Source organism: Podarcis tiliguerta (genome assembly GCF_965153285.1).
Source record: "Podarcis tiliguerta genome assembly, chromosome: 1".
NCBI classification, from domain to species: Eukaryota; Metazoa; Chordata; class Lepidosauria; order Squamata; family Lacertidae; genus Podarcis; species Podarcis tiliguerta.
The window spans coordinates 46,515,461-46,542,344 of NC_139534.1; the positions used below are offsets into that span (position 1 = coordinate 46,515,461).

General features: G+C 42.9%; 2 protein-coding genes and 1 long non-coding RNA gene across 4 annotated transcripts in view; 1 reads left to right on the forward strand and 2 right to left on the reverse strand.

Moving 5' to 3' along the window:
* The window catches only part of SLC15A2 (solute carrier family 15 member 2), a 71,955-nt gene extending 71,489 nt beyond the window's left edge, over positions 1 to 466 (reverse strand). Inside the window, exon 1 of the mRNA XM_083446845.1 lies at positions 186 to 466. Coding sequence (XP_083302971.1) covers positions 186 to 234 — 49 coding nt within the window. The 5' untranslated portion in view covers positions 235 to 466. The remainder of the gene's footprint in view (positions 1 to 185) is intronic.
* A 4,742-nt stretch (positions 467 to 5,208) lies between these two features.
* Positions 5,209 to 16,145, reverse strand: LOC310683743 (uncharacterized protein). 2 transcript variants are annotated; one of them, XM_083454077.1, is made up of 9 exons: positions 15,941 to 16,145; positions 15,590 to 15,700; positions 14,487 to 14,588; positions 13,481 to 13,590; positions 11,869 to 11,922; positions 10,623 to 10,706; positions 9,559 to 9,652; positions 8,821 to 8,891; positions 5,209 to 7,010 (listed from the first exon to the last, which is right to left on the reverse strand). In XM_083454077.1, the coding sequence occupies exons 3-9, from the start codon at positions 14,558 to 14,560 to the stop codon at positions 5,413 to 5,415; spliced, it is 2,085 nt and encodes a 694-aa protein (XP_083310203.1). In that variant the 5' UTR covers positions 14,561 to 14,588; positions 15,590 to 15,700; positions 15,941 to 16,145; the 3' UTR covers positions 5,209 to 5,412. The 2 variants fall into 2 exon arrangements, with proteins under 2 accessions (XP_083310203.1, XP_083310202.1); XM_083454076.1 differs by having other exon boundaries at positions 14,487 to 14,630; positions 15,941 to 16,143.
* Positions 16,146 to 16,175: 30 nt separating this feature from the next.
* LOC310683847 lies at positions 16,176 to 19,603 on the forward strand. The gene is made up of 2 exons (XR_014514547.1): positions 16,176 to 16,265; positions 18,846 to 19,603. It is a non-coding gene; the product is annotated as an uncharacterized lncRNA (long non-coding RNA).
* Positions 19,604 to 26,884: the final 7,281 nt, after the last annotated feature.

The window sequence follows — 26,884 nt, forward strand, 5'->3', positions numbered from 1 at the left end:
TTAGCAGCAGTGCAGAAAAGGGCATTTCAGCAGCAGTGTAACTGCTCAGTCTTTCAGAGTCTGTGAGCAAGCTTCTTTGCACTGAAGCGCCATCTATACCCCCCAAAGTGTACAAGAAGCTCTGAAGGATGGGCAGAGTCACTTTAGAAGGACTAGGGGTGAGGAAGCATCAAATAGCCACTGACCTCTTTGCTTCTCTTTTCCTCCTTTTGCGCCGCTTTCCTCCTCAGCCATTTCTTCCTTTTCCTCTGCACTCTGCAAATCCAGCTGTGCGCTGGCAGAGGAAGACTTTCTCTAAGACGTCCTGAGCGACTCTGTGCCAAGTCTTGTTAATATTTCACTTTACTGTCTTAGCTCCCTTAGCCACCTCTAAAATACAAGCAAACTTCCTCCCCGCAGCTAAACTTTTTTTTTTGGTCAATAAGATTAACTTGTTAACTTAAAGTTACTTATTCCCAGTCTGGCCAAATTAAAAAGCTTGCACAGACAGTCCGCATTTGTGTGTAAATGTAGCCCATTGATTTAAAAAGAGGCTTGACATACTTTTGAGGGTTGCACTTCAGAAATCGCCATTTGTTACAGCAGTGGTGGTTTTTAAAGGGTTTTTTTGTGTATGTATGTTATTGTGGAAACAGGATGCTCGCTCCAGATGAATTAGGCCCAACTCACTGCCTGGCATAAATTGACACAGTCTCCTTGGCTTGGACAGGGTTATGCCATTTTACACCAGCTTAGATTCAAAACATTTAATGGCTCCATGTGACAGTTCTTAACTTCAGAAGAGGAGACAAGCTTCTTTCAGTCTAAACAGGCTGGCTTTTATTCCTGTTTCTGCACCCTAGATAGGCTTGCCATTGTTCATAATTGTTGTAGACTATTCATATTTCAGGACCTTTGTCCATACCAAGTAGAAAACATGTTTCATAATATAAGCGGAGTGTTTTGAGCCCATATGCCGGATGGCTGAGAGACTGCAGTTGGTCTAAGGCCGTTTTTTGAGGTTTGGGGTGAGGGAAATGAAATTTGAATCAATACCTCTATGATGCTTTCTTATGCTGAGGAAGACTCTTGGTCCATTGAATCTATACTACAGTAAATGCTAGGAAATCTCCAGGCAAGGGCAGGAGGTAGAGAACCTGTCTTGCTGATGTGGCAAGTGGCTAAAACTTCCCATAATTCACAGGGTTAAATGGTGATTACAACCTTTAAACCAGATGTTTTGGGAAAAGATTATTTGCTCACAAGCCATTGAGATCTAATTTTAATTTAATGCATCTACAGGGAAAATACCAGCTTCTTACAACTTCTTTAATAATTGCCAAGGTCAATCACTCTAATTCTGTAATGGGTTTTCCACTATTTGGGTGGATACACACAATCATTTCTGTCAGGAAAAGGCCACTTTTTGTGGTTACTATTCTGTTCAATAGTCTAGCAGCAGAGTGGTCCTTAAGGTATTGAGAGCCTTACATACAAATATCTTGAATGTGGCCTGGTAACAAATTGGCAGCCTGTGCAGATCTCTTGAGCAGGGTTGTGATATATGTATGGACAGAGTCTCACTTCTGTGAACATTCATGCTGCATTGCTCTGCACTGTATTTTCCAGACCAATCACAAGCAGTGCATCATAGTAACTACATAGAGTGCATTAAAGTAACCCAGTTTTGAAGTTGTCAGTACCTGGAGTATTGCAGTCAAGCTATCCTGGTCCCAGAACAGTTGCAGCTAGCACAAAAGCCAAGAATGATAAAAGGTGGTCCTAGCCACTGAGGCCATCTGAGCCTCTGGTGACAAAGCTGGATCCCAAAGCATGCCCAAACTGTGAATCTGCTCCTTCAGAGAGTATATCTCCATCCAAGGCATGCAAGTGACCAATTTATTGCACACAGGAACCACTCTCCCATAACAATTCCATCAGGGCCCCAACTCCAGAAGGCCTAGTTTTGCCGCCACTCCTTTTTTGTGGGGGGGGGGAGCCCGCCATGTTCCCCTACAGTTAGGGGATGGGACCACACATCTAGGCCTCTAGCCCAAATTATCGCTAGCCCTTTCACTCATGCTCTACTTTCCCCTGCCCAGAACCAGCAACACTGAACCACCATCGCTGTAGCTCCCTGTCACATGCCCACACAGACAAAACTTGACAGCATCAACTAATAACACTGCATAAAGGATGAAGGCTAGGGTTTCAGATGTTAAACTAAGGGTCTGTAATAATCACAGACAGAAGATAAAGGTAAAGGTAAAGGTACCCCTGCCCGTACGGGCCAGTCTTGACAGACTCTAGGGTTGTGCGCCCATCTCACTCAAAGAGGCCGGGGGCCAGCGCTGTCCAAAGACACTTCCGGGTCACGTGGCCAGCGTGACATCGCTGCTCTGGCGAGCCAGAGCCGCACACGGAAACGCCGTTTACCTTCCCGCTGGTAAGCGGTCCCTATTTATCTACTTGCACCCGAGAGTGCTTTCGAACTGCTAGGTTGGCAGGCGCTGGGACCGAACAGCGGGAGCGCACCCCGCCACGGGGATTCGAACCGCCGACCTTACGATCGGCAAGCCCTAGGCGCTGAGGCTTTAACCCACAGCGCCACCCGCGTCCCGCCAGACAGAAGATACTAAACTTTTAACTGCACTGGGGTTTGTATTCAGCTAAGTTATAGAGCAGACCCATTGAAATCAATGCAATTAAGTAGGACATGCCAATGCGTTTCCACTGAGTCTGACTTAGCTGGATACAATCCATTATCATTATTATGGTCATAACATTCCTTTCCTATTGGTAAACATGCTCCCCACCCCCAGGGGGAAAAATCAATAAAACTGTAAGTTCAAAAAGACTCCCCCACAAGCCATGTGATTTACAAAACAGTCAGGCCTGCTTCTGACCTTAAAACACAAAATCAATTTGGAGTGTTCAAACTATTGTCCTTTGAATATTTCTTGAAAGTTCACGTATTAGAACAGCACATGTTTCCATCTTCTCAATTTGTTTTCCCTTTTATCTGCTCTTTGATTTAGTAATACTGCACACATTTTAAACCATTTTGGAGTGCAAGGCATTTTAAAATAAAACCACACCTTGGTACAATCAATAAACAACTGCACCATGATGATTTACATTTCCAAGGAAGGTCAATAACACTATTCATGAAGAATTTCACCATCCATGAAAAAAACGAGAACTGCAATTTTTAAGAGGTTACAGTATGAACAAAGGCTGCAATCATTTGCACACTTATCTGCCCTATTGAAGTAAAAGACATGTATGGGATTGCACTGAAAGACTGCACTCCACAACACACTGGGAAGAAAGTCCTACTGAACAAAATGAGGCTCCCTTCTGAATAAGCTAGATCAGTTGTTTGATCCATGCATGCATGTGCACACATTTTAAAGTTACAAAATGGTGCAGTCACTGCACATAGAAAGGAAGTTATACTGTTTGTCACAGTACTATAATAGTCATGAAGTCAAGCCTATCCTTTGTCTTGACATTTGTACAACTAGTCCAGACTATGCAAACTATCGTGGTAAGGGTACTACCCACAGGAGAAATTACCATGTTTGCAGAGACAAAATATTGTAATTTTGGTGCTGTGGAATGAAAATGTATCCACAGTGTAAGTGCTCTAGAGGGATGATATTTAGATTCCCCGCAACAATAGCCCAGTTATTGTTCAAAGTGATGCTGCAGATGCTGAAGCCCAGAATCACTTCATAATTGACAGCGTAAAAATACATTTTCAGCTTCATCCAGAACCTGAGTTTTGTCCATCTCCTAATTTCATGCCCAATAGCTCAGTTATTAAGCCCCCGGTGGCACGTTACTTATCTAATAAGGACCTTTGAAGAGTGATGTGTTAATCATTTCAGAGGAGATAAACAAATCATTAAAAGATGCTTGTGAACTGCCTCAAAATAAATTATGGAACATGATAGGATTGCTACGGTGTATCTTATCACCGGAAGATGGGAATTAATGTTTTAAGGATCTGCGCCATGTCAAATTTAATATAACATGACATGGGAACAACAACACCAGAGGAATCGCATTCACATTTGCCTAACACAAATGTCACAGAGAAATTGTTACAATGGCTACCTTTGTATATTTCCCCTGAGATGCTAATATTGCATCAGGTAAAGGCAGCATCTATGGCTGCATTGAGATGTGGGGTTTATTGTGTTAGTTTTACTGGTTATAATGCTAGCACTGCTGTCTCATGTGTTGCTGAAAGCCATGGAGCATTGTGGGGCCCAGAGAAAGCAAAGAAGAGCAGGTAAGGGAGAAGAAAATTACACAGAGTCAAAAGGGATGAAGCAATGGAAGGGAAGAAACCATTTACAAGCAATCCGTTCTGGCCTGTTAATGGAGAGAGAGAGAGAGAGAGAGAGAGAGAGAGAGAGAGAGAGAGATTTGGTTCTGCCTTTGCCCACTTTCTTCATTTTATTTCTTTTTCTTCCTCCACCACCCTTCTTCTTTCATGGAACCCAACCAAGGCAGCATACATGCACACTTTGGGCTCTGCCTAATACAAATGTAGCAGAGAAATTGTTACAGTGGCTCCCTTTGATGATGGTCCAGCCCACTGGCTGCATGTGGCCTCCAATGGATTAATAGCACTACTAGTAGTAGTACTGTACTTATATGCTGCCCATCTGACTGGGTTGCCCCAGCCACTCTGGGTGGCTTCTAGCAAAATATAAAAACACAATAAAACATCAAAATTTAAAAAAACTTCCCCATAGAGGACTGCCTTCGGAAGTATTCTAAAAGTCATATAGTTATTTATCTTTTTGACATCTGGTGAGAGGGCGGACACCGCTACTGAGAAGGCCCTGTGCCTTCTCAGTGAGGGATCCACTAGAAGGCCCTTGTAGCTGGACCTCAGCCCCAACCCTACTTTATGGGTTAGGGCTGGAAATGCTGTGTGTTTCCTCCATGGTTAAGAAAGCCTAGGCAATATCAGGTCCCAAATTGCAACTTGCAAGGCCCATCTGTGTGTACTTGCCTATCCTGTAATCTACATACATAGATGGAAACACACTGGTAAATTAAAAGTGAGCAGATGCTCAGCAAACCCAAATCTATCCTGATTATGGGGGAAATCAGGTTCATGTGGAATGTAGAAATCTAGAGCTAGCTCAGCATCTCCTGAATATACGGTATATCCTGTTTCTTACCGAATAATAAGCACATACCAAGAAATTGTGAGAGTTACATTACTGCCTTTATTGAAAAACACACCTCCCTTACCGACCACAATCTCTGGAAACTGTCCTTCCTATTGCAGCCCAGCAAACGTGGGGTCCTGCACTGCCTGGTGTGAACACAGAAGTCAGAGGTGATCACAAATCAGTGAGCGAGACGGTGAGCTTAAATGTGAGCTAGCTAGCTTGAACATACCCCTGGTCAATGAGTCACATTTGGGAACTGATTCGCTCCAAGTTTCTGGCCTTCAATACTTGGAAGCTGTGTACCAGACTGAGGGAGTTTGGTCAGTCTCCTTCTCCGTTGGTCATTCATGCTGATTAACTGGCTCGTTTCAGATACGTACTGATGCTTTTCGCCCTGGACTTCAGATAAGAGGCGACATTGTGTTGTTCTTCGGAGCAGTCTGTGTTTTGTTGGGAGAGAAATGTCACCCCCCAGGAGAGCTGATAGAGGTCCCTTTTTCCGAGCTTGCAGTGCACCCTTAGAATCTGCCTGTGTCTGCTTCCCCTCAGGTGGCGCCTCCCTGCTTCCATTAGCTGAGCCATTCCCCTCAGGCTCTCCTAAACTGCGTCCTTCAACTGAGTCGTTCCTCTCAGGCTTTCCTTTACCGGGTTCTTTAGCTAAGTCATTCCCCTCAGGCTGTTCTTCATCGAGTCCCTTATATGAGCTGCTCCCCCCAGGCTCTGCCTTACTTTGTCCATCAGGCACCCTATTCTTCCCTGCCCGGGATTTGCTCCTACCACCGTGCGACGACCTCCTTCCAGCTTGAGACTTGCTCCTCTTGCCATACAGCTTTCTTACCCGAATCTGGGGCTCTTTCCTTTTCAGTGGCAGCACTCTGCCACCATAGGAAGTCAGATGTGTTTGAGGAGCCACTTTAGTATCAGCACAAGCCTTTCCCTTCATACCATTGAATTCCGTTCCCTTCCCAGGTTCAGACTCTAACGTAAGCCTGTGCTTCTCACCTTTGGACTCCGGCTTGTCATCCTTCGGCTCATTCTTTCTGAGCAGCTTTTCGCTTTTCACAGCACGTGGGTTGCTTCTTTCTGGCGGTTGCTTCTGTTTCCCAGCATGAGGCTCCCTATTCCAAGCCTGAGGATTGTGTTCAGAAACCACCTTGTGCTTCATAGCTGATTCATTACACACAGGGTCTGGTTTCTTGTGACTGAGGGACCCCTTATCTGGCCTGGGCTGCCCCTCGTCCTGCCTAGGCTGCTCTTTTTTCCTTGTGGCATGCCCCTTGTCCTTATCCGTATGCCCCTCCCCCAGCCTAACAACCCCTGGGTTATGCTTATCTGATGGGGGATGCCCCTCGTCCACTCTCTGTTGCCTCATGTTTGCCTTGAGATGCCCTTCGTCTGGTCCAGAATTCTCACCTGGCTTGGGAAACACAAAATACCCTTTATCTGACTTGGAGTGTTCCACTTCTGGGCGAGATGGTCCCTTATTAGTCTTATGCCCCTCTTTCAGATCACATTTCCCTTCCCCTGGCCTAGGACAACCCCTGTCTGACCTGAGATGTTCCTCACTAGCCTTTGGACCTTGTGCTGCTTTTGCCCAGCGATGACCAGCATTAGCCCCAGAAAAGCACTTGTCTTTCTCATGTTGCTTTCCTTCAGCCCAGTCTCGACACTCTTCTGCCCAGTCTCGCCATTGGCTTGCCCAGCGCCGCCAGTCTTCTGCCCACCGACGCCTTTCACATGTCCAAAACCGATTCTTTTCTGGATAATAGTAGCCCCTGTCCAACCTGTAATCCCAGTTGTTTGCGTTAATTTCTCTATCGTAAACAGGTATGCCTGCAAGAGCCAGAATATATTGGTCAAGTGTAGGTCTGTTCCAGTGACGGAGCTACAGAAATAAGCCTAGGATCTGCATTTACACACTCTTTCCATGTCCAGCATGATTAAAAATTATCACACAATTTCAGGGCATGGTTTATGTTTCACCCATAGAATGAAATTTGTAGAGCATGTAAACATCCAGAATTATTATGACTCGCTGACAATAATGTTAACTATTCTGTTGCATTCTGTTGCATTCAGACTTAGTCATGCTTAGAGTAGACCCACAGAAATCAATGCAACTTGATAGTCACAATCAATGAGATTTCTGTGGGTCTGCTCTAAGCATGACTAAGTCTAGATCCAATCCTTTTTGTCACCCTTATATCCTATTTGCACTAAGGGTATGCTGAATTCAGCCACACATGTTCTCTCTCAGTCCCTATGGTCCCCATATGGTCTCTAAGTCCCTATGTTGTCTGAGGCATACAGCAAGGGATCTTGAATATCCCACCATCTACCAGATGGCCCACCAAAATTTGGTCAGTGGTCTGCATTTGGTGACTTTAGTAGGAACACCAATCGTACTCATACAAAGGAAATACCCAAGAAAAAGAGTAAACAGATTGGGTTGTATTCAATGCTGTGTAAGCAAAATTCCATTCATGCAACAGGACTTTCCAGAGATTCCCTGGGGCAAATTGTAAGGGTGTGTAAAAGCTATACAGGGGAGGAAGTTCCTTTGTGCCAAGCAGAAGTCTGTTATGTGAATGGAACAGAGGCACTGCATGCCACTCATTATCATGTCCCAAGGAAGTTAGGATAATAATGCACCACACACATTCAACAGGGGAGAGAGAAGCAGACATTGAAGGAGATATAAGACAGGTAATGGAGAACAGTGCCTGAATTGACTAAGGTGCATAATTTTGCCAAGTAAATGAGAACAAGACTAGAATAAACCAGAGAGGGTTCATTTTTTTTCACCCAGCATCCCCTGGTTTATGCTGGTTGTGCTGGTTATAATTCTTTTATCTGCTGTGTCTTGTGCTACTTTGGGGATAGCATTGCTGGGCTTTTATTTTTTGGTTTTTAGGTTTAGGTGTTTTGTTTTGTTCTGTTTTTGTAAACAGGACTTTGTATTTTATTGTCTTTGTTAAGTGCCCAGAGGACTTGGTCAGATGGGCAATATATAAATGCTGCTATCATCATCATGACCTAATGGGTATTATTCAGTGTTAGTCATACTAAGAGTAGACACATTGAAATTATTGAAAATGCATAACTTAGGCTCATTAATTTCAATAGGTCTACTCTACATAGCACTTTGTTGGCAATAGCTTGATGTTACCCTCTTCCCCCTGCCTGCCATTCCAGGCGTTAATATATTGTGAATATTGTCGATTCACTAGATTACACCAATACAACATATGCTAATCAATGAAATTGTTCTGTCTTTTCCATTGTTTATTCCAGATTTGAGTGTATTTGGCATATATCCTGCCCCTTTATTCATTCATTCATTTGTTCAGTCATTTGTTTGCTTGCAGAGCTAATCATCCTTACCTATAATTCACAGGACAAAGAACATGTTTTCTTATTGGGTTGTTTTGTTTTTTGTTTGCCTAATGAGCTGTGAGAGAATAAGGTGGTTTTCAAACAAAAGGAAACAAAAAACCCTCTGAGTCAGAATTTTCTGGGTGTCTCAATTTTCAAGAGGGAAAGCATGCTTTCTGAAAACCAGGCTCCTTGGAGGTGCCCTCTACACACTGAGGTAAGCATTTAACACCTGTCACAAGGCATAATACAGCCCACTCAAATTTACCATTAACATGGATAGATACCGTCTTCCCGTCCTCTTCAACTTCCAAGTACTTGCTTTCATTCTCGAGATGTCTGAAGGGGAGAAATGTCACATAGTTACCTGACCAAACAAGGGACAGATGCCTTAGGAACAAGAGAAGCCTCCATATTATAGCCTCCTTGTTCAAACACTCATTTGGATAGATCCCTTTGTGCATATGAGAACTTTACTTGCTCCTATATATGTGTAGGAATCTACCCGTCAAGTCACTGTTGTCTCAAATATTCATCTAATAAAAGTTTCCGCACAAATTCTGTAAGGCAGACATATGACTGTTAAACTCACTCACATACCTCTTTCCTCTAAAGATGTACAGATACCCTCTCACATCCTGTACACCTGAGAGAGTCAGACACATTACTTGCTTGCTACCCTAAGGAGTCCAAGCAACATACAAAGTATAAACACAGATGCGTTACCTTATCCTGGACCCAGGAGTTAGGAACATAAAACAAGCCTGCTGGATCAGGCCAATGGCCCATCTTGCCCAGCATCCTGTTCTCACAGTGGTCAAACAAATGTCTGTGGGAAGCCTGCAAGCTGGACATGAGTGCACACCTGTAATTCCCAGCAACTGGTATTTCAGAGGCATTTCGCTTTTGGACATGCTTGCACATTGCAAACACACAGAGTTATGCAGCCAGGAGAATCAAGACTTAAGGAGAAGATTCCTACAAAGATGTCTGTCCCCCCACTTACCTTTTGGTTGTGATTTTTTTGCCATTCATGAAGGCAGTCATGATGGAAAAGTGATGGAACCTTTTAGGAGCGCTGAAGAAGGATACAGAAAAATCTGAAACACACAGGTTGCCACATACTCATTATGAAGTGCATCCAGGCCACCAATTACACATACACACACAAAACAAGCACACTGTAATTCATCTTTCATCCTCTCTTGTAAGATGCTCTGGTCAGGGGTAGCTAACTCAGTGCCCTCCAGAAGTTGCTCTAATCATAGCAATGCTGCCTGGGTGTGATGCAGGTTTGATTCCCAAAACATCAGGAGGTTATAATATTGGCCACACTTGCTCTTGTCAATTACCTCAGCGATACTAGTTATAAGACTAAAAAGGACCTCTGGAGCTATTGAATTTGCTCCCTAAGGATCAAATCACCTCCACAGCAGCTTCCGCCCCAGCAGACTTTTACATCAGATTTAGTGATTTTTCTGATAACACTGGCAATGGGAGGAAGGGTTGCTGGTAACAACAGCAGAAGTCTTATGCTGCTGTTTAGTCACCATTTTGGCACAAAGCACCAGAAGGACAAGTGGGACTGAAATATTGAAACCAGAAATAGGCCGAGGGACAGAGAGAAAGAGAGAGATGATGATGATGATGATCAATACACCCTTCCAAATAATCTTTTCCTTAGGCATTGCTCTTCTGCTCTCTTTCTACAGCATAGCTTTATGCCTGGCCTGTATGTATTCTCAGTTTGGTTAAATCCTTAAAACCTGGCTATTTATCTCTCTTTCTATCAGAATACTGTGCCACAAAGAGAAGCCTCACCACAGGTACCTGCAGGTATAGGTACCTGCAGTGCTATTTTTCTAGAAAAAGAGGTGCCAGAACTCACCATGATCGCCTCCCTTGTTCTCTTATCATGGTAATGGAGCCCACCTGAGACGTGCCAGAACTGAGTTCCAGCAAGTTCCGGCTGGAAAAAAGCCCTGGGGAATTAGCGGTCCTAAGCTAACAGCTGTGTCAACCAACAGGCTTCACAGCAGAGCAGTTTTCCAGAAAGGATGTAAAGGTTACCTGAAGAAGAACGTTGTTTTGTGAAGAATATTTTGATGCCATCGTGATCAAACACAGACAGGTGCTTCTCATCCTCAGATCTCTCTAAGGAGAAAGGGAAACAATTCCAAATGCTGTGCTGTTTGAAAGGGATATGTAAATAGCATGGTTTTGAAAAATAAAAATGAGCTGTTACAACATCACCAAAGTTGTTGCATCTTCTCCTTCCAGGATGTATGGGAGGATTAAGGAAAGGAGGCAAAAGAATCTCTCCTTGGAGGCAAAACTATTTATTTCCTCCAAGTTGCTTTCCAATCTACCAGGCTGCAGCAGTCATGGAACCCCTAGATACAGTCAACCTACATGTATTATAGTAGCTATTTTCAACCGGCGGCATGCTTCTTTGTGCGTAAGGAAACAGAATTAGATTCTGGATCTCTTTAAACACATATGGGTGAAGAAGACTTTTGAAAACCATTCATAGCTCTTGAGGTATGTGTACAAAGGGGTGAGGAACATTTTGGGCTCTGCAGGTGGTGAGATGATACATCTGGCAGTCACAACACCACTATGGGCATCACATGTTTGACAGGTGGGTTGCTCCACACACCCACTGAAATCCTTTGTGGTCCCCACAATCCTGTCTGAGCACAGGATAGGGCTGAATGCTCTTTGCAGAAGTTTCTCTCACCCTTTTAAAGATTGCTGGAGCAATCTTTTTTAAAAGTGGGTGAAACAGCTGCAAAGAGTGTTCAGTTGCTTTCCTGAGCCCAGTGCTAAACAGAACCATTAATGTCCTGTTAGGAACGGAGTGAGAAATTTGTTTTCTTAGCATTTTAATGCAAACCTACCCAATTCGCATATCCAATACACAAAACAAAACACAGCTATCTTTCAAAAGTCAGACCTCTCTGAATTTTGCAACACCATTTTCCAGCAAAATAAGTGTACAAAAAAGTGTACATATATTCATGAAAATCATGTTCCAAAATGCATCAGGCTAGAGGAAATTGGTTGAAAAACTGGATAAAGTGGATGCAATGTCACATGCAAAAATCATGCACTTTAGGGGAAATGAATGCAAAAATATGTGGGCTTCAAGAAAAAAATGCAAACTGATGTGGAAATGTGGTGAAAGGCTGGAAAAATGTGAATCCAAGAGGAACTGAAGTGGACAGGTTGGTAAGTCCCACTAAGCCTTAGAGATGTTAATAGACTTAATCAGAGGTTGGGACGAGGCCCTTGGCCTCTTCTCTAGACTACTCACTTGTTTCTTTGAACGTCTCTGTGCTGCTCCCATCATACTGGTTACGCGTGCTTCCTGGAATAGAAGTAAAAGTGGAAGGAAATTTCAAGCTGCCTCTTCATCTCTAGCTTTGAGTTTTCCAGTTTTATTGCTGCTGTTCTGCATCATGTTAAAGAGACCAAGAAGTCCCTGGTTCAAACCACACCACATCCATAAATCCAGCTCAGTGACTATTAGACAAGCCGCTGTCTCTGGACTTCAGTTCTATCCATTTCTATGCAACCCTTCATCCGAGCCTCACAGGGCAGTTTACATTATAAAAACACAAAAATACATAACACAGTAAGAAACAAAAACAGTTTAAAAGGCCATAACTAGCGAATTAAACAAAGACCTGGGAGAAGAGGAATGTTTTTGCCTGTTGCCAAAAGATACGATGAAGGCGCCAGGTGAGGTGGGGGAAGCATGGCTGGGAAGTGTATGTGAAGAATGTAATATCAGTTTGACAGTGGGGAGATGCACAGCGCATGATGGGGTGTGGTATCTTTTCCAACTGCTGGGCCAGAACATGACTTCCACTGCCACCTCCAGGCCACTTTGACAGGTGGGCAGAGCCGCCCAATTGTTAATTGTCTTATTATGATGGCAGGTGACAACTTCAGAGGGGCCTGCTGTTAGTGCTGCTCAACTGATTTATATTGACGGTGAGCCCCACGTTGGCCTTTTGCAGGCATGGTTTGGATGCAAACCATGTCTGCAAAAGGATATTGTTTCTCTGCAGCTCTTTGCAAAGCTGGTCTACAAAATAAAAATGCCCAGTTACAAGTGCAGTTTGACTCCAAACCACACCAGCTTCAAAAGGCCTTGCTGTCAGTGAGCTCCGCTTGCCAAGGAACAATCAAGAGTGTGCTTAAAACTCCTTATTGTTTCTTTGCAACCACGTATTTACGTGCCCCACACCTGATGTTCCAAATGATGTCGGGTGCAGAGCAGGTGGGTGTTGTTTGGGGAAAACAGCCTTGCAGCCCAAATTGAGACTCCTGCTGAGTCTAATTTGACCCACAGTCCAAACTGTATTATTATGCTATATCTTACTAGGAATTGGAGATAAAGGAGAACAGAGTTGTGGCAGATCCATATTTCTTGTAAAGTTTAGCTCCAATCATAGTTAGTTTCTCCATATTCAAGCCTTTTTTTAGAAAAAAAAAATCATTCTGTCAGCAAGGTAGAAGGTTGAACTTCCATCCTTCCAAAGATAATTGTAAATGGAGATTAGATTAAGCAGCTTAAACTGGAGTGGAAGGAAACAAAGGTCAAATGTGGGAATGGTCTCGTATGTGCATTGAAGGATTGGGAGAAAATATGTTAGCAATTCTGACTGTGCAAACAAAAAGATGAAGGAAGGAAGTTTGGAATTACTTATGCAACCTTGTGTCGCTGCCTAAAGAATGGAGTGTTACTATTTTTATTTGTTCATTTATTTGCATTCTAGAGCAGTTGACAAAGTTTAATCCATGTTCATTATGTTTTTATTTGGGATTAATCAGTCAAAAATAAATTAGCTGTTGTGACTGTGAATGTTCTATTGGAGAGAGGAAGAAAAGAAGCACTGAAGAGAAACTGGGTGCCTTACTGTCTGAAAGGACTTTGTAGGCTTCCACAATCTCCTTGAACTTCTGTTCAGCTTCTGCCCTGTTATCTGGATTTTTATCTGGGTGCCATCTGAGCACTTTACTCCTGTACCTGCACAGTTCACAAGATGCAACAAACATTAGTGGCTATCCATCCTAGAACTATCCACCTATGCTATCCACCATGATAATGGTGAGAACCACCCAAATAGGCTAGTGACCATCTTCCAGTCCCATTATTCTGGACAGTTTCTCAGACCATGACTTATCATGGTGATGATGAGGCAATAGCTTGCAACTGGATTTCTGCCTCAATTGTCCAAGGAGGAAGCCAAGTTAACAACATAGGAATCTGCCTTATACTGAGTCAGATCATTGGTCCATCTGGCTCAGTATTTAACTACAGAAACTCTTGAGGGTTCTTGCCCAGCCCTACCTGGAGATGCCTGGAATTAAACATGGGGCCTTCTAAATGCAAGGCAGGTGCTCTGCTTCTGAACTATGGCACCTTTCCTGATATTAAGTCACTTACTAATATCAAGCCCTGCTGGTAAATGTTGACAGAGAAGCAACATGAGGAACGATTAAGATTACAGGGTTGTAGGAAAAGGGGTGAGGGACGCGGGTGGCGCTGTGGGTTAAACCACAAAGCCTAGGACTTGCCGATCAGAAGGTCGGCGGTTCAAATCCCCGCGACGGGGTGAGCTCCTGTTGCTCGGTCCCTGCTCCTGCCAACCTAGCAGTTCGAAAGCACGTCAAAGTGCAAGTAGATAAATAGGTACCGCTCCAGCGGGAAGGTAAACGGCATTTCCGTGCGCTGCTCTGGTTCGCCAGAAGCGGCTTAGTCATGCTGGCCACATGACCCGGAAGCTGTACGCCGGCTCCCTCAGCCAGTAAAGCGAGATGAGCGCCGCAACCCCAGAGTCGGTCACGACTGGACCTAACAGTCAGGGATCCCCTTTACCTTTACCTAGGAAAAGGGGCACTCCAAGGAAAGATTTCTCTTACGCTCTTTTAATATCACTCATAGAGGCACTTTGGGGAACATCCAGGATTTTGTAGTAATCCACCATGGTGTCCATCCATCCAATGCAAAGGCCAGCTGGGAAGCTGAGGAAGAAGAGCAGCCAGATGTGAGGGTGATTTCTCTTTCTGAAAATACAATGGGAGTACAGAAGCCTTGGGTTGCCTTGAGGTATGCAGAGGCAGAATGTGTTCCGGGGCAGAAGATCTCACATTCCAATTTGGTGTTGATGCCACGACTCCCAGTTCCACCAGCTCTCCCAGTTGCGCTTCCCCATCCTTCATGAATTGCGACTCCACACCACTGCACAACATGGCGTCATTATGCAGCCCCCAATCAGAGAGCAGCTCCCTCTCCCTTTTTAAAAAAAGTAACCAAGTTGATGTGTTTTGCGTTGAATGCATATGTCCATCTGTCTTTCAGTGCATTGAGTATGAGCTGTAAATATAGGTGCTCCTAAGACGTAATCACATTTTATATGAAACATTGTGGGTGGGGGTTCTCACTTCACAATGAAACTCCTGCTACAGCCTCAAATCCCCACAAAAACAATGTCATATCCTGCAGGTAATCAACCATGTTTAATTAAGAAAAGAAATGTCAGCTAATCTGCAACTATCGCCTGCATATTAGGCTTAGTTGAATGTAATTCCAGCTGAGCTTAATAGTGCTAATTCTTAAGTAAAGCATGCTTAAATTTAGTATAATCTGCCCGGTTCATTCAATATGTTTACTATTTCATTTTCCTGGTCACATAATCTGTCCATCATAGCAAAATTCCAGGTCTAATTCCCTCTTCTTCTATCATTCACATAGCAAGAATGATGCTTAATTAGACTTCTTATTTCCTGTTGCTCCTGTCATGGGCTTCTTCCCACTCCCCTCACAGCCTACAAAGAAGATCCAGAATGTAACATTTTATTTTTCACTTCTAAAGCTTTTATAATGAACCTTCATTTTTCTAAAGCTCAGCTCACAGCCATTCTGTTGACATGGTACAATATGTTCCTGTTTGTGGATTCCTTTCTTTCTTTAAAAAAAAGAAGAAGAAGAAATCTGACCTTTTAGCATTTTATATGTCACTTACTTTTTCTTCTCCCACTAGATGGTTGGTCTTGGATCAGTTATTGCTCTGTTATATCACTGTAGCCAATTCTTAAGTGATTTTTCTTGAGGTTCAGTTCATTCTTCTGCTTGCCTAACGAGTGATAAAAATTTACACCTATTGTAAAATTGTGAATAAAACGCTGATTGCAGAAAGTAAAGACAATCATGTGCTATAACATTAACTAGCTCCATTATGCTGCGTCACTGTTTAAGGGATTTGCCTCAGCATCAACAGCGTAGTCTTTTCAGTTTCTTGTTAAAGCCGATTACCATTGAAAAACAACAACACGTTTTTATTACATTATCCATATAGTTTGACCATGGTTGTTACCTTTGCTGCCAAGAGTGATCAATCTATTAATTATTAAGCCAAATTGTTCTGCTGAGAGATGCGAGGGGCAGGGGTGGAAATCTCTTTCTCCAAAACCAAACCAATGTTTTTTAAAGGTATATTAGCTTGCTGGGTGTCAGAGGAGGGCACAGAAGTTGGAGGCAGTGGAGGTTATTGTTCTCCAACAGTCCATGGAACGAAAGCTTCTGCTAAGATAAGTCAGAATTCCACCGGAAGAACAAGAGAAGTGATGTCACACACAGGCAATGGAACCACACTCCTTCAAACCAATCCCTTGCAGGCAGTGTTCTAAGAGCAACAAAAGGTAGACCCATCTTCTCAACCTAATCTCTAATGTGCAAATCCAGGTATTCAGGGGCAGATGCAGGCCTGGCCTGGAAACTGCTCACTACTAAGCAACATGGGGGGTAGAGTAACTTGCAAGAGACAATGGTCAAGCGGCAGTTTTCCCCTGCGGTCTGTTGCTTGTTGCAAACACACATCAGTGTATCCCATCTAGGGGGCAACAGCTGGAGGAAGCTGGAAGGGAAATGCACTGGTGAGGGGGTGTGGTTAAACAACCCCTTGCCCCTTCATGGTACCCTCCTTGCTCTTGTTTTAAAGCTAGCCCAGCTCTTGCCCAGCTAGCTTGATTCTTGCTGCCTTGACAGCATGGGATTATCCAGTTTGCTTTATCACTAGGTAAAAAAGGTAAAGGACTCCTGTCAAAGGCAACTGTGGGGTTGCAGCGTTTATCTCGCTTCAGGCCGAGGGAGCCGACATTGGTCCACAGACAGCTTTCCGGGTCATGTGGCCAGCATGACTAAACTGCTTCTGGCGCAATGGGACAGCGTAACGGAAACCAGGGTGCACAGAAATCCAATTTACCTTCCCGCTACAGTGGTACCTATTTATCTACTTGCACTGGTGTGCTTTCAAACTGCTAGGTTATCAGGAGCTGGGGCAGAGCAACAGGAGATCACCCCATTGCGGAGATTCGAACTGCCGACCTTCTGATGGGCAAGCCCAAGAGGCTCAGTGGTTTAGACCACAGCGCCACCTGCATTCTCATCCTTATCACAAGGCCAGGCAGCAGTGAGGTAAACAACCTGCCAGCGGAAGTGCCAAACAGCTAAGGAGGGGTGTTGGTGAGATCTGTGGATCTGCAATTTCATAGGTGTGCTTCCGCAATCAAAGGCTGGTGGAAACTAACAAATGGAGCACCATGCACCGAAAAGATTTAAAAAGGCAAGTGCAATTGATTTATGATGAGAAGATCAGGAGAGATAAATATTGCTGTAGAGCTCATCAGGGAGATTATTAGATTGGGAGAAGATAGCAGCCCACACAGTGCTGAGATATAAATACACAAGGAGGGAACAGAATTATCTTGCAAAGTGAAGGAGTGTAAACAAAATGCAAAGGGCAGAATGGAAAAAGAAAGATCCACAGTCCTGGATTTGAAATCATAACAGCTCTGTCAGGCTGCCCTATCGGCTAGCATGATTCACTGCCATTCTAATCGGCTGTGTTGTGGAAATGAGTTTGCCTCAGAAATGTCAGTCTTAAGGCTCTTTCTCACTATAAGGTATACAGAGGTACTTAATTTGAATGGTGAGCTCATTTTGCAGTCCCCCACTTTTTGTGCAGATGTATAACCTTTCCCAGACCAAGCACAGGGGAAACTGGCTTTGTGCGCTTACAACAGAAGCTAGGTGTGAATAAGGATGGGAGAGAATTTTGTTCAATTGGCATTTAAAGGCAAACCTCCCTGATTTGCACTTTCTGAAACAACACACAGCCACCCATTGAAATCCCCGCTTTTCAAAATTTGGCAATTCAGTTCTCCAGTCAAATATTGTGTACAAAAATGCACATACTGCAGTAAAACATACATAAAAAATTCATATATCTATGCAAGTAGCATACAAAAATGCATTCTATTGGGGAAAATTGCTTTGTAAAAATGTGTATATCGTGGAAAATTGCATACAAACGTGTGTATAAAATGAGAAATGCACACTAAAATTGAAACTGAAATTGACAGGTTTACCCATCCCTACCCACAGAGCATGTGCTGTCTTGATTGGAGAGGTTCATTCTTGGATGTCACGGGGCTGCAATCCTCAGCACAACACAGCATCCTAAACGGACCAGAATGTGCTTATCTGCCCATTCCCTGTCATGGGTCTCATCTAGAACTGCTACATTACTATAATATACGTGCATTTTTGTACGCATTACTAGGCTGGAGAACAGCATTGCAAAATTTGGAGAAGTGTGAATGTCGAAGGATGGCTGTGTTCCAGTTCATGCATTGTTTCAGAAATTAAGTCAGTTCACCTTTAAATGCAAACTGAATTTAATTCCCTCCCCCCAACCACCATCCCTACCTGCAGAAGAAGCACTGTTTCTCATGCAGAATTCAGCTTCATTGCTGAATTAGCATTAGGATGAACAAGTCCATCTGTCTTCAGGCTCCCTAAAACGCTAAAGCAAAGAGAAAGAACTTTGGATTGGATCCAGGTTTTACGTTTTACAGTCCAATGGCATGATAAGGAAGTATCAATCCAATTCATCAGGCAGGAACAATGCATCTCTTTACTTTGGGTGCATCAGATTTGGGAGGAGACTGGGCTTAAAAGGCAGGAGTTACTTCAGTGTAAGTTCTATGCAAGGAAAATGTTGCTCCATAAATTCTTTGGGGTCGTTCTAGCTATACTTCTGCCTGTCTCTTAGCCTCATGTGAAAGGGTCATGAGGAAAAACTCCTGGGGACAGAAAATGCAGGTGGTCTGTGGCATAATAATGGTGCCATTTTGAAGAGGACTTGTCTTGAAAAGGGGTATTTGGCAGTCTCACAGAAGCCGTGTTCTCATTCTGCAACGTGCCTCGTTTGCACCCAGCCTCCTTCAACTGCCCAGCAGAGAATGCCTGCCTCATGCATCATTTGACTGCTGATACGGTAACAGCCAAGAGAGGGTCAGTGACATTGGATCAATTGTGACAGTTCTTCCCATCCATGCAAGCAGGAATAAGACAGCAAGACCATATTCTTTCTTCGCTTCTCGTTCCTAGACGTAAATTTGAACCAACAGGAATTAAGCATCCGCAATTCTTAACCTTCTCGATCTGTCCCACACACGTACAAGTCACCTCCAGCAGAGCTATTAAGTTATTACATTGCGTTTTTATATGAACATCATTCCCTTTTTCAGAGAGAAGATAAGCTTTCAATTAACGGCAGATTTAAGCCAGCTTTATTGGGAGGGAGGCCAGCCTCATTTCCCACACAAGGAGGGAGAGAGCTTTCTTCCTTTCCTCTCTGTGCTGTAAAATAATGATGGAAAGGAACATCTCTGTCCATTATGAGAACAACTTTGATTAGATCAAGAGGGCTAACCTCCAATTCTGGCTTGTTAGAATGGATTTTCAGCTATGTAGGAAAGCAATGTGGGGTCCTGGGTTTGTGGCATGCCTGGCCAATTTTAATGCAGAGATACGAGAATACTAAAAGTATTCCCGCACTGCTGTGGAAAAGTTAAACCTATCATGCAAGGGCACTGTGCAGATTTAATTACAGATTTTCCCCAGAAATCCATAGAAACTGTGATTAAATTCCTAATTGCTTTTGAAGAAGTGAATAAACAGTCAATAAGACTAAGAGAAGTTTCTGTCTTTTCTTCCTTCTGAAGAGATTTAGTGCATGCAATAAGAGCCAAATATGATCACTGAGCAGCACCAGCCTTCTCAAAGATTCAGCAACACCAGTAGTGGACAAGACATTGGTCTTGGACCAGGGAGACCTGAATTCAAAGCCTCACCTAGTCAATGAAACTCTGTGAAAAAGCATCTATCTACCAGCCCAACCTACCACATCACATTGATCTGAAGACAGAATGGGGATAACCTCTGACATCCCTGGTGTACAAATGTGATAAATACATTCTTAAGCCCTTAAATCCATTCTATGCAGCCTGAAGCATTAGACTACAAGTGGCCTATTGAATTAAGTACTAACTGAAGTGACAAAAAAACAAAGTGCTGATAAGACAAAATTAGACTGTTCTGCACAAAAGGTTTTTAAACGCAAGTAGAATGCCAATTCATTTGGTGCAGATCATGGAGGTTACAACATTGCCGTGGCTGTTCAGCTCTAAAAGCATTATTATTATTATTATTATTATTATTATTATTATTACTATTAGAATTATATACTGCCCTATACCCGGAGGTCTCATCACAACCATTTTCATCCCAATAGGGAGGGGAAAGTGCTGGAGAGGAGGAGGGTATAAATACATCTGGATATTCCAACATCAAGTTCAACAGAAAGTGATGTTTACAGACTGTAACTGCTGAGAAGTGAGAAAAAGAGCCAGTTCACATTACCATTTTCTTGCCTAGTCTTTTGAGAGGCAGCTCACCTGGAGGAAACATATGCAGAATGTGATAGCAGTATAGCATTGTGATGCTATACCTATATTAAAAGACAGATGAAAAATAAAGCAGAGAGATCGATATAAATATTAATTCGGTATACTGCTACACCTGGTGCTTTTTTTCTAAAACTAAAATAAAAATGTTTATGGGTACTCTCGATTTGACTCAAGAAAATCACCATTTTCTCGTTCAAATCGGGGAAAATAAATACAGGAAATGGACAAAAGTGCAAAGATTCACAAAATGTTTAGGGGTATGCATCCTCCTGCATCCCCCCAGAAAAAAAGCCCAGGCTATACCTAATTAATAGACATATTAAAAAATAAGTAAATAGGGTCCTAAGATGGCACCCATGACAAAGCAGGGTTGGCAAACCCATGAGGTGGGCTGAGGCAGCTGCCTCAGGTGGCAGAAACCCAAGAGGTGGGCCCCCACTGACACCTTGCCTGCTGCCCCTGCTAGTGGTGGAGGAGCAATGGCAGGAGCTTCCAGCGAGATCTTATGAGATCTTGCTGAAATCTTAAGAGGTCTTGTATGCTTTACGAGATCTCACCAAAACTTGCCACTGCTTCACAGGTGCTTTTGGGGTCCCTGGACATCTGTCTCAAAGTTGGCACTGCTTCTCTTCCTTAGTCGTTTCCTATCCTGCTCTAGGGATCATCAAAGAGCAAAGGCAGGCACCCCTCCATTCAAAACAAAACATGATCAAATCTCCGCAGAACAGCTTCATGAAGCAGCTTTGTTTTCCTTTATTCTGTAAGATTCAAAATTCATATAAAGGTGCTGCCATCTAGAGGATATTGTAGTTTAATTACAAATATTGTGCAAATGAGGATTGGAATCATGCACCCTTGAAGAAATGTTTTGGAAAACCAGATTTTTTAAAAAAACTATGACAATCTTATTAATTTAATTTATACCCCAGCTGCCCAAGAACTGGCAATCTCCTCAAGGTGGCTAAAACCAGTTCGCAAACTACAAAATGACACTGTATTGCAACAAATATTACTAAAGATTGTCCAAAAGAAAAACTTATATTCAATAAATAGAGCCATTAACATGAGTTAAACACCTACCTACCAGAAGTTTTACTTTTCTTTCAGAAAACATGGAGACTTAGACTGAAGTAAACCTTTTTGAGTAGGGTGATCCAGTACAGTGGTACCTCGGGTTACAGGCGCTTCAGGTTACAGATGCTTCAGGTTACAGACTCTGCTAACCCAGAAATAGTACCTCGGGTTAAGAACTTTGCTTCAGGGTGAGAACAGAAATCGTGTGGTGGTGGCGCAGCAGCAGCGGGAGGCCCCATTAGCTAAAGTGGTACCTCAGGTTAAGAACAGTTTCAGGTTAAGAACGGGCCTCCAGAATGAATTAAGTTCTTAACTTGAGGTATCACTAATTTAATACTCATAGTAGAAAGAATCTGAAGTATTTATTTGCTCACAACAATAAAAAAATACAACGTAGAAAAAATACAACAATAATACAAAAATTATAAATCCTTCAAATCTTCTGAAAGAACAAGACCAATAAAACATAATCTTTCACATCAAACAGGGGGGAAAAATCCACAGCAAAGCTATGTAATAACCACAGTCCAGGCAATAAAGACATCAGCTCTGGAAAGCCAGTTGGATTAGATGCTTCTTTAAGGCCTTTTGAAGACCTTGAAGCATAGTATCTTATAATATGGGCAGGAATTCCAAAGCTTCAGGGCCACCATGGAAAAGACCCCATCCCCCAGACTTTAATGGCTATGTGGGCTTGTATGGGGAAAGACACTAAAGCTGCAGTCCTAAGCCTAATTACCTATACCCTCCAACATCTCGAAGTAAAAACCAGGATGTTTGTCCTATGGGGCAGCATTCTCGTGCGAGTCACATGATGCATGCAAGATCATGGTCATGAAAAAAAGCTTCTTTTGGGGGGGGGGGTTGTGCCTTCACAGCACCCAAGAATGTGTGGCTTTGGGTGTTGTGCTCTTGTGTGAAAAAAATGGGATGTCCCGATTTCCACTGGCGGGACTCATTATTTGATTCCCACCCTATCACTGTTGTCTGAAGTTCATATCTGTGTGAATCAAAAAGTCAACCATACATTAATGAAACTTTTGGAAAGTGGTTCTAGGCAGTGGATCAAAAACAACGAGCAATTAGAGTAATCAGCTTTTAGAAAGTACCTTCTTTCCCGCTCATTTCTCCCCTCCCCCCCTTTTTTTTGGTCCTCATCAGATTGAGCAAATAATGGATCCATGTTAGCTGAGCGTTAATTTAAAATAATAATTTTGGGTTTGTTAATCAAGATCTGTGTTTGCACAGTGGTTGATGGTGTCGTGTGAAACAAAAGGGAGAAGGCACACCAGAGAAAGAACAATGAAGGAAGAACTTGTTCCCATCTGATATGTAAAATAGCTATAACTTTGGGCCGCTTCTGTTCAGTCAGCATTAGCGAGACTGTGGAAGTTTAAATTACCTCATAAAATGGAAGCCGAGTGAAAGCACGGTATTACTTAAACAATCAAAAAAGTATAATTTGCAGCTGTAGATCAATGTAGAACCTTATTAAATAGAGAGAACATTACACCGCAGCGTTTATGAGTTATTATTTATTAATGTAGCTTCGCCACTTTAGCTGCAGTGCTTGGCACTATGGATTCTAATGGCATTATACTTTTTGGATAATAGTTGTCTGTCTAGTCTTCAGCTAGATATATTTATTTTCAAACTTAGCATAGTCAGGGTCCTCCCCCCCTTTCAAATCCCACAGCTAGCCTGCTGAGATTAAATGCAAGAGACTTGGATTTAGCATCGTATTCAAATTCAAAACGGACTCTAGAATTCCCTGTAGGTAACACGGGAGAAATAATCACCTTCCTCATAGGGCTGTTGTGTGGATAATGAGCTATGACTTGTAAAAATGTGGCTTGTAAAGTGGATTGCTGTGCAGGTTTTACATGCAATCTGCGCCTTAAAAGGCTATTCCAGTGTGCATACTATTTAGAGGATGGAGAACAATAAAGGTTTTGTCATTATCAGCCCAAAGGAGCTTTGAAGCTTAAATCAGCTTTCTGTTGAATCAGCTCCTGACACAAACGAACTCCTGACACGAATGCAAAACCGACATGGATAGCAATGTGCATTCAATCTTGTTTCTGGTTGCTGTCCCATGTTGATAGCATTCATATGTGTCAGAAAATGCACGCAGGTGTGGTACAAATGCATTTTTAGTAGGAGGGGGATACACTTCAGCTTATCTATTGGCTTAAATTCATGTTCTAATGTATTTCAGAAGCTGACTCTTGTGTGGAATATTATGCGTCTTTTTTAGAGCTATGCTGAATAGTCTCCAGTAGGTTGGAAAGACCGATTTTGGTAGGGTAGAAATATTTATCCTCCCAAAACCTTTGCATGAATATTCACTCTTTTGACCCACAGCAGACCCATAGTTTCATCTAATTGCTGCTGTTTAGGTACCATCCCCAGCTCAGCAGCTGCTTTGCCCCTCCTTCCTGGATCAGTCATATTGGTGACTTATATAATGGATAGGATGACATAATGAAGCAAGTAGCCAATCAGATTTGGCTCAATGAGGTCAAATCAGAAAACTGGGAGTGGGGGCAGTGCTTCCTAGATGAGCCAACCTTTTCCAGATGAACCACTTAGTAGTAGTAGTAGTAGTAGTAATAAAATTTTATTTATATCCCTCCCTCCCCAGCCAAAGCCGAGCTCAGCCAATGATAGACCACATGATCAGAGAGGTGGTATTAAATTGTTAGTGTTAATAAATTCTTAGTGTTAATAAAACACCCAATCCTTAGTGTTAATAAATGGAAGGTACCAATCCAAAGAGGGACGCGGGTGGGGCTGTGGGTAAAACCTCAGCGCCTAGGACTTGCCGATCGCGTGGTCGGAGGTTCGAATCCCCGCGGCAGGGTGAGCTCCCGTCGTTCGGTCCCAGCTCCTGCCCACCTAGCAGTTTGAAAGCACCCTTAAGTGCAAGTAGATAAATAGGTACCACTTTATAGCGGGAAGGTAAACGGCGTTTCCGTGTGCTGCTCTGGTGCCGGTTCGCCGGAGCAGCTTCATCACGCTGGCCACGTGACCCGGAAGCGCTGGCTCCCGGCCTCTAGAGTGAGATGAGCGCACAACCCTAGAGTCTGTCAAGACTGGCCCATACGGGCAGGGGTACCTTTACCTTTACCTTTACCAATCCAAAGAGCAGAGAGTGATATTTCTGCAACTTTTTTCATCATGTAACAGTGCATCAAAGCCATCTTTGGTTCTTGGCTTTTCAAAGTACAGCAACAAAGCACAGTAGTCATCCATGCACCAATCAAAACAACCCTTTCTAGGACATCTATATATTTCTAGTACTGCAAAGCAAATGGATTACGGATGCATCCCTATTTGCCATCCCTGGGGATTTATGTGGAGCCCAGATATAAATAAATAAATAGAGGCAGGGTCATAATGTAGCACCCTGCTTGTGGTTAACGCTTAGCTGGAATGAAATATTCAACGCAGCAATAGAGAAATTAAAATAATAATTTATTTGTCAGACAAATAAATGATTGGCACAGTGGTATATTTACCAAAAGCTCTGCACCACCCCAGCCCTGGTGGCCAGCACTTATATTCCCTCAGCCCAGCCTCCTTACTCCTCCTTTGGCTGCCTCTGTCCAATCAGCCTGGTTGAAATTCCTATTGGCTGTTTGCTAGAACCAATCATAAAAGATACACCCATTTCCTATTACCTTTTATGGGAGACAAAGAGCTATATTTCCTTCTATCATATATCTTACATTTGTCTTGACAAGCATCTTAATTATCAGATCCCCTATGCCCTTTGCTCTTCTGCTCTTGGCTCTTCTGCCCTTGGCAACAGGGACAGATGGCTAAAACAGATGGCTCATGGTTTTAAATCTTGTCATATAAACAGAGGTCTTGGGTTCACCTTCTCACACACCATCAATGAAATAAGAATCTAACATAAGAATCTAACATCTCTTACTTTCTAGATTTTGCATAGTTACATTAAAGTCAGTACATATATCACACATAGATTTTTAAAAGGAAAAGAACTTAATAGAAAAGCAGTTTCTAAAGCAAACCAGCAAATCAACACCAGCTGTTGTTGATATTAGCTCTTTGCCTTTTAACCTTCTCAGGATATAAACCTTGAGAAGATATGGCTGAGTTTGAGTAATTACCAACTCTAATTAATGTTTTTGCAGCTTGGATTGTATTCTGTAAATTGTATGACCTTTGTTCCCAGCTTTTGCTCCTTTTTACAACTTTGAAGTACTGCAACAAATCAATGAGGGGCCCTGTTCAGAAAAATAAACATCTGTCAAGGCTAAACCTCTGCGAAGGCTGGAGCAAGCATCTGAAGCAAGAATCTACAGATATATTTTTAAGCTTATTTAAAATACAGATCTTTGATCAGATGCCTCATTCCCCCCTTTCAAGCTCAAGGACCTTCATCCCAAGTGTCCTTGATAGCTTGACCTTCATCATATTCCTGGGGTAAGGCTCTGTATAGGGCCATGATATGAGGTAGAGTTTCATTTGAAATCATCTTGCTAATTGTACTTCTAAAACATGAAAAGATACATGGCACCATACATAAAACCATGACTACTACCGTCAAGAAAAACAAGCAAGACAATAGTATCCCTTTGAGTCCTGCAACATTTGGTAACCAATTGGTGAGCCATCCCATATCCCATCCTTCCCATGTTTGTACTGGGACATGTGCTATACTCTCCATCTTTGTGGCCAACACACGGATTGCCTCACCATTATCAGAAATGTTAAAGCAACAGGCATTCCCTGTCAAGTTCAAGACTCCACATAGGCCTCCTTGCCTGGCAAGTACATAATCCATTCCCAATTTTAGCTGCAAAATGGCGGCTCTACTTTCATCCAACTGTTGTGCAATAAGTCTCAAACTCTGGGCCGTTGCATTGGTTACAAGTTCCACTACTGCTTGCAATCGAATTATTCTGTTTAGATTATAAATAGGATCCCGTGCCCCTTGTATCAGCTCATCAGGATTCCAGGAGGCAGGATCATAATAGGCTATAATGCGCTCTGGTGGCCAATCGTCAGTATCGCTCCAACTCTGGGTACTTCCTCCTGCTATATGAGAAATATCAGCGTTTCTTCGTGTACGTTTGACTGAACTAGTGGGCATAACCCACATTGGTGGTAATACCCATCCCAGGAAACAAGTCCCACTCCATTTAGAAGGGAGTTGCTTGTATGCCCATTCTCCACATATCCACCACAACCATCGGGTCTGAGGTTTTTGGTACGTGGAGTGCATAAGGCGAAATATCACAAGGGGTAAAGAGTTCACAATACAGTATGTTAGATTGCCTTTTGCTGTCACAGTTTTGTTCCACACCATTTTCCATGCATGAATAAAAGGAGGTGCACAGGGCAAGGTATTCCGAGTTCGATAGGAAGTACCGTCTGCCCAGGTTTGATTATTCTTAATA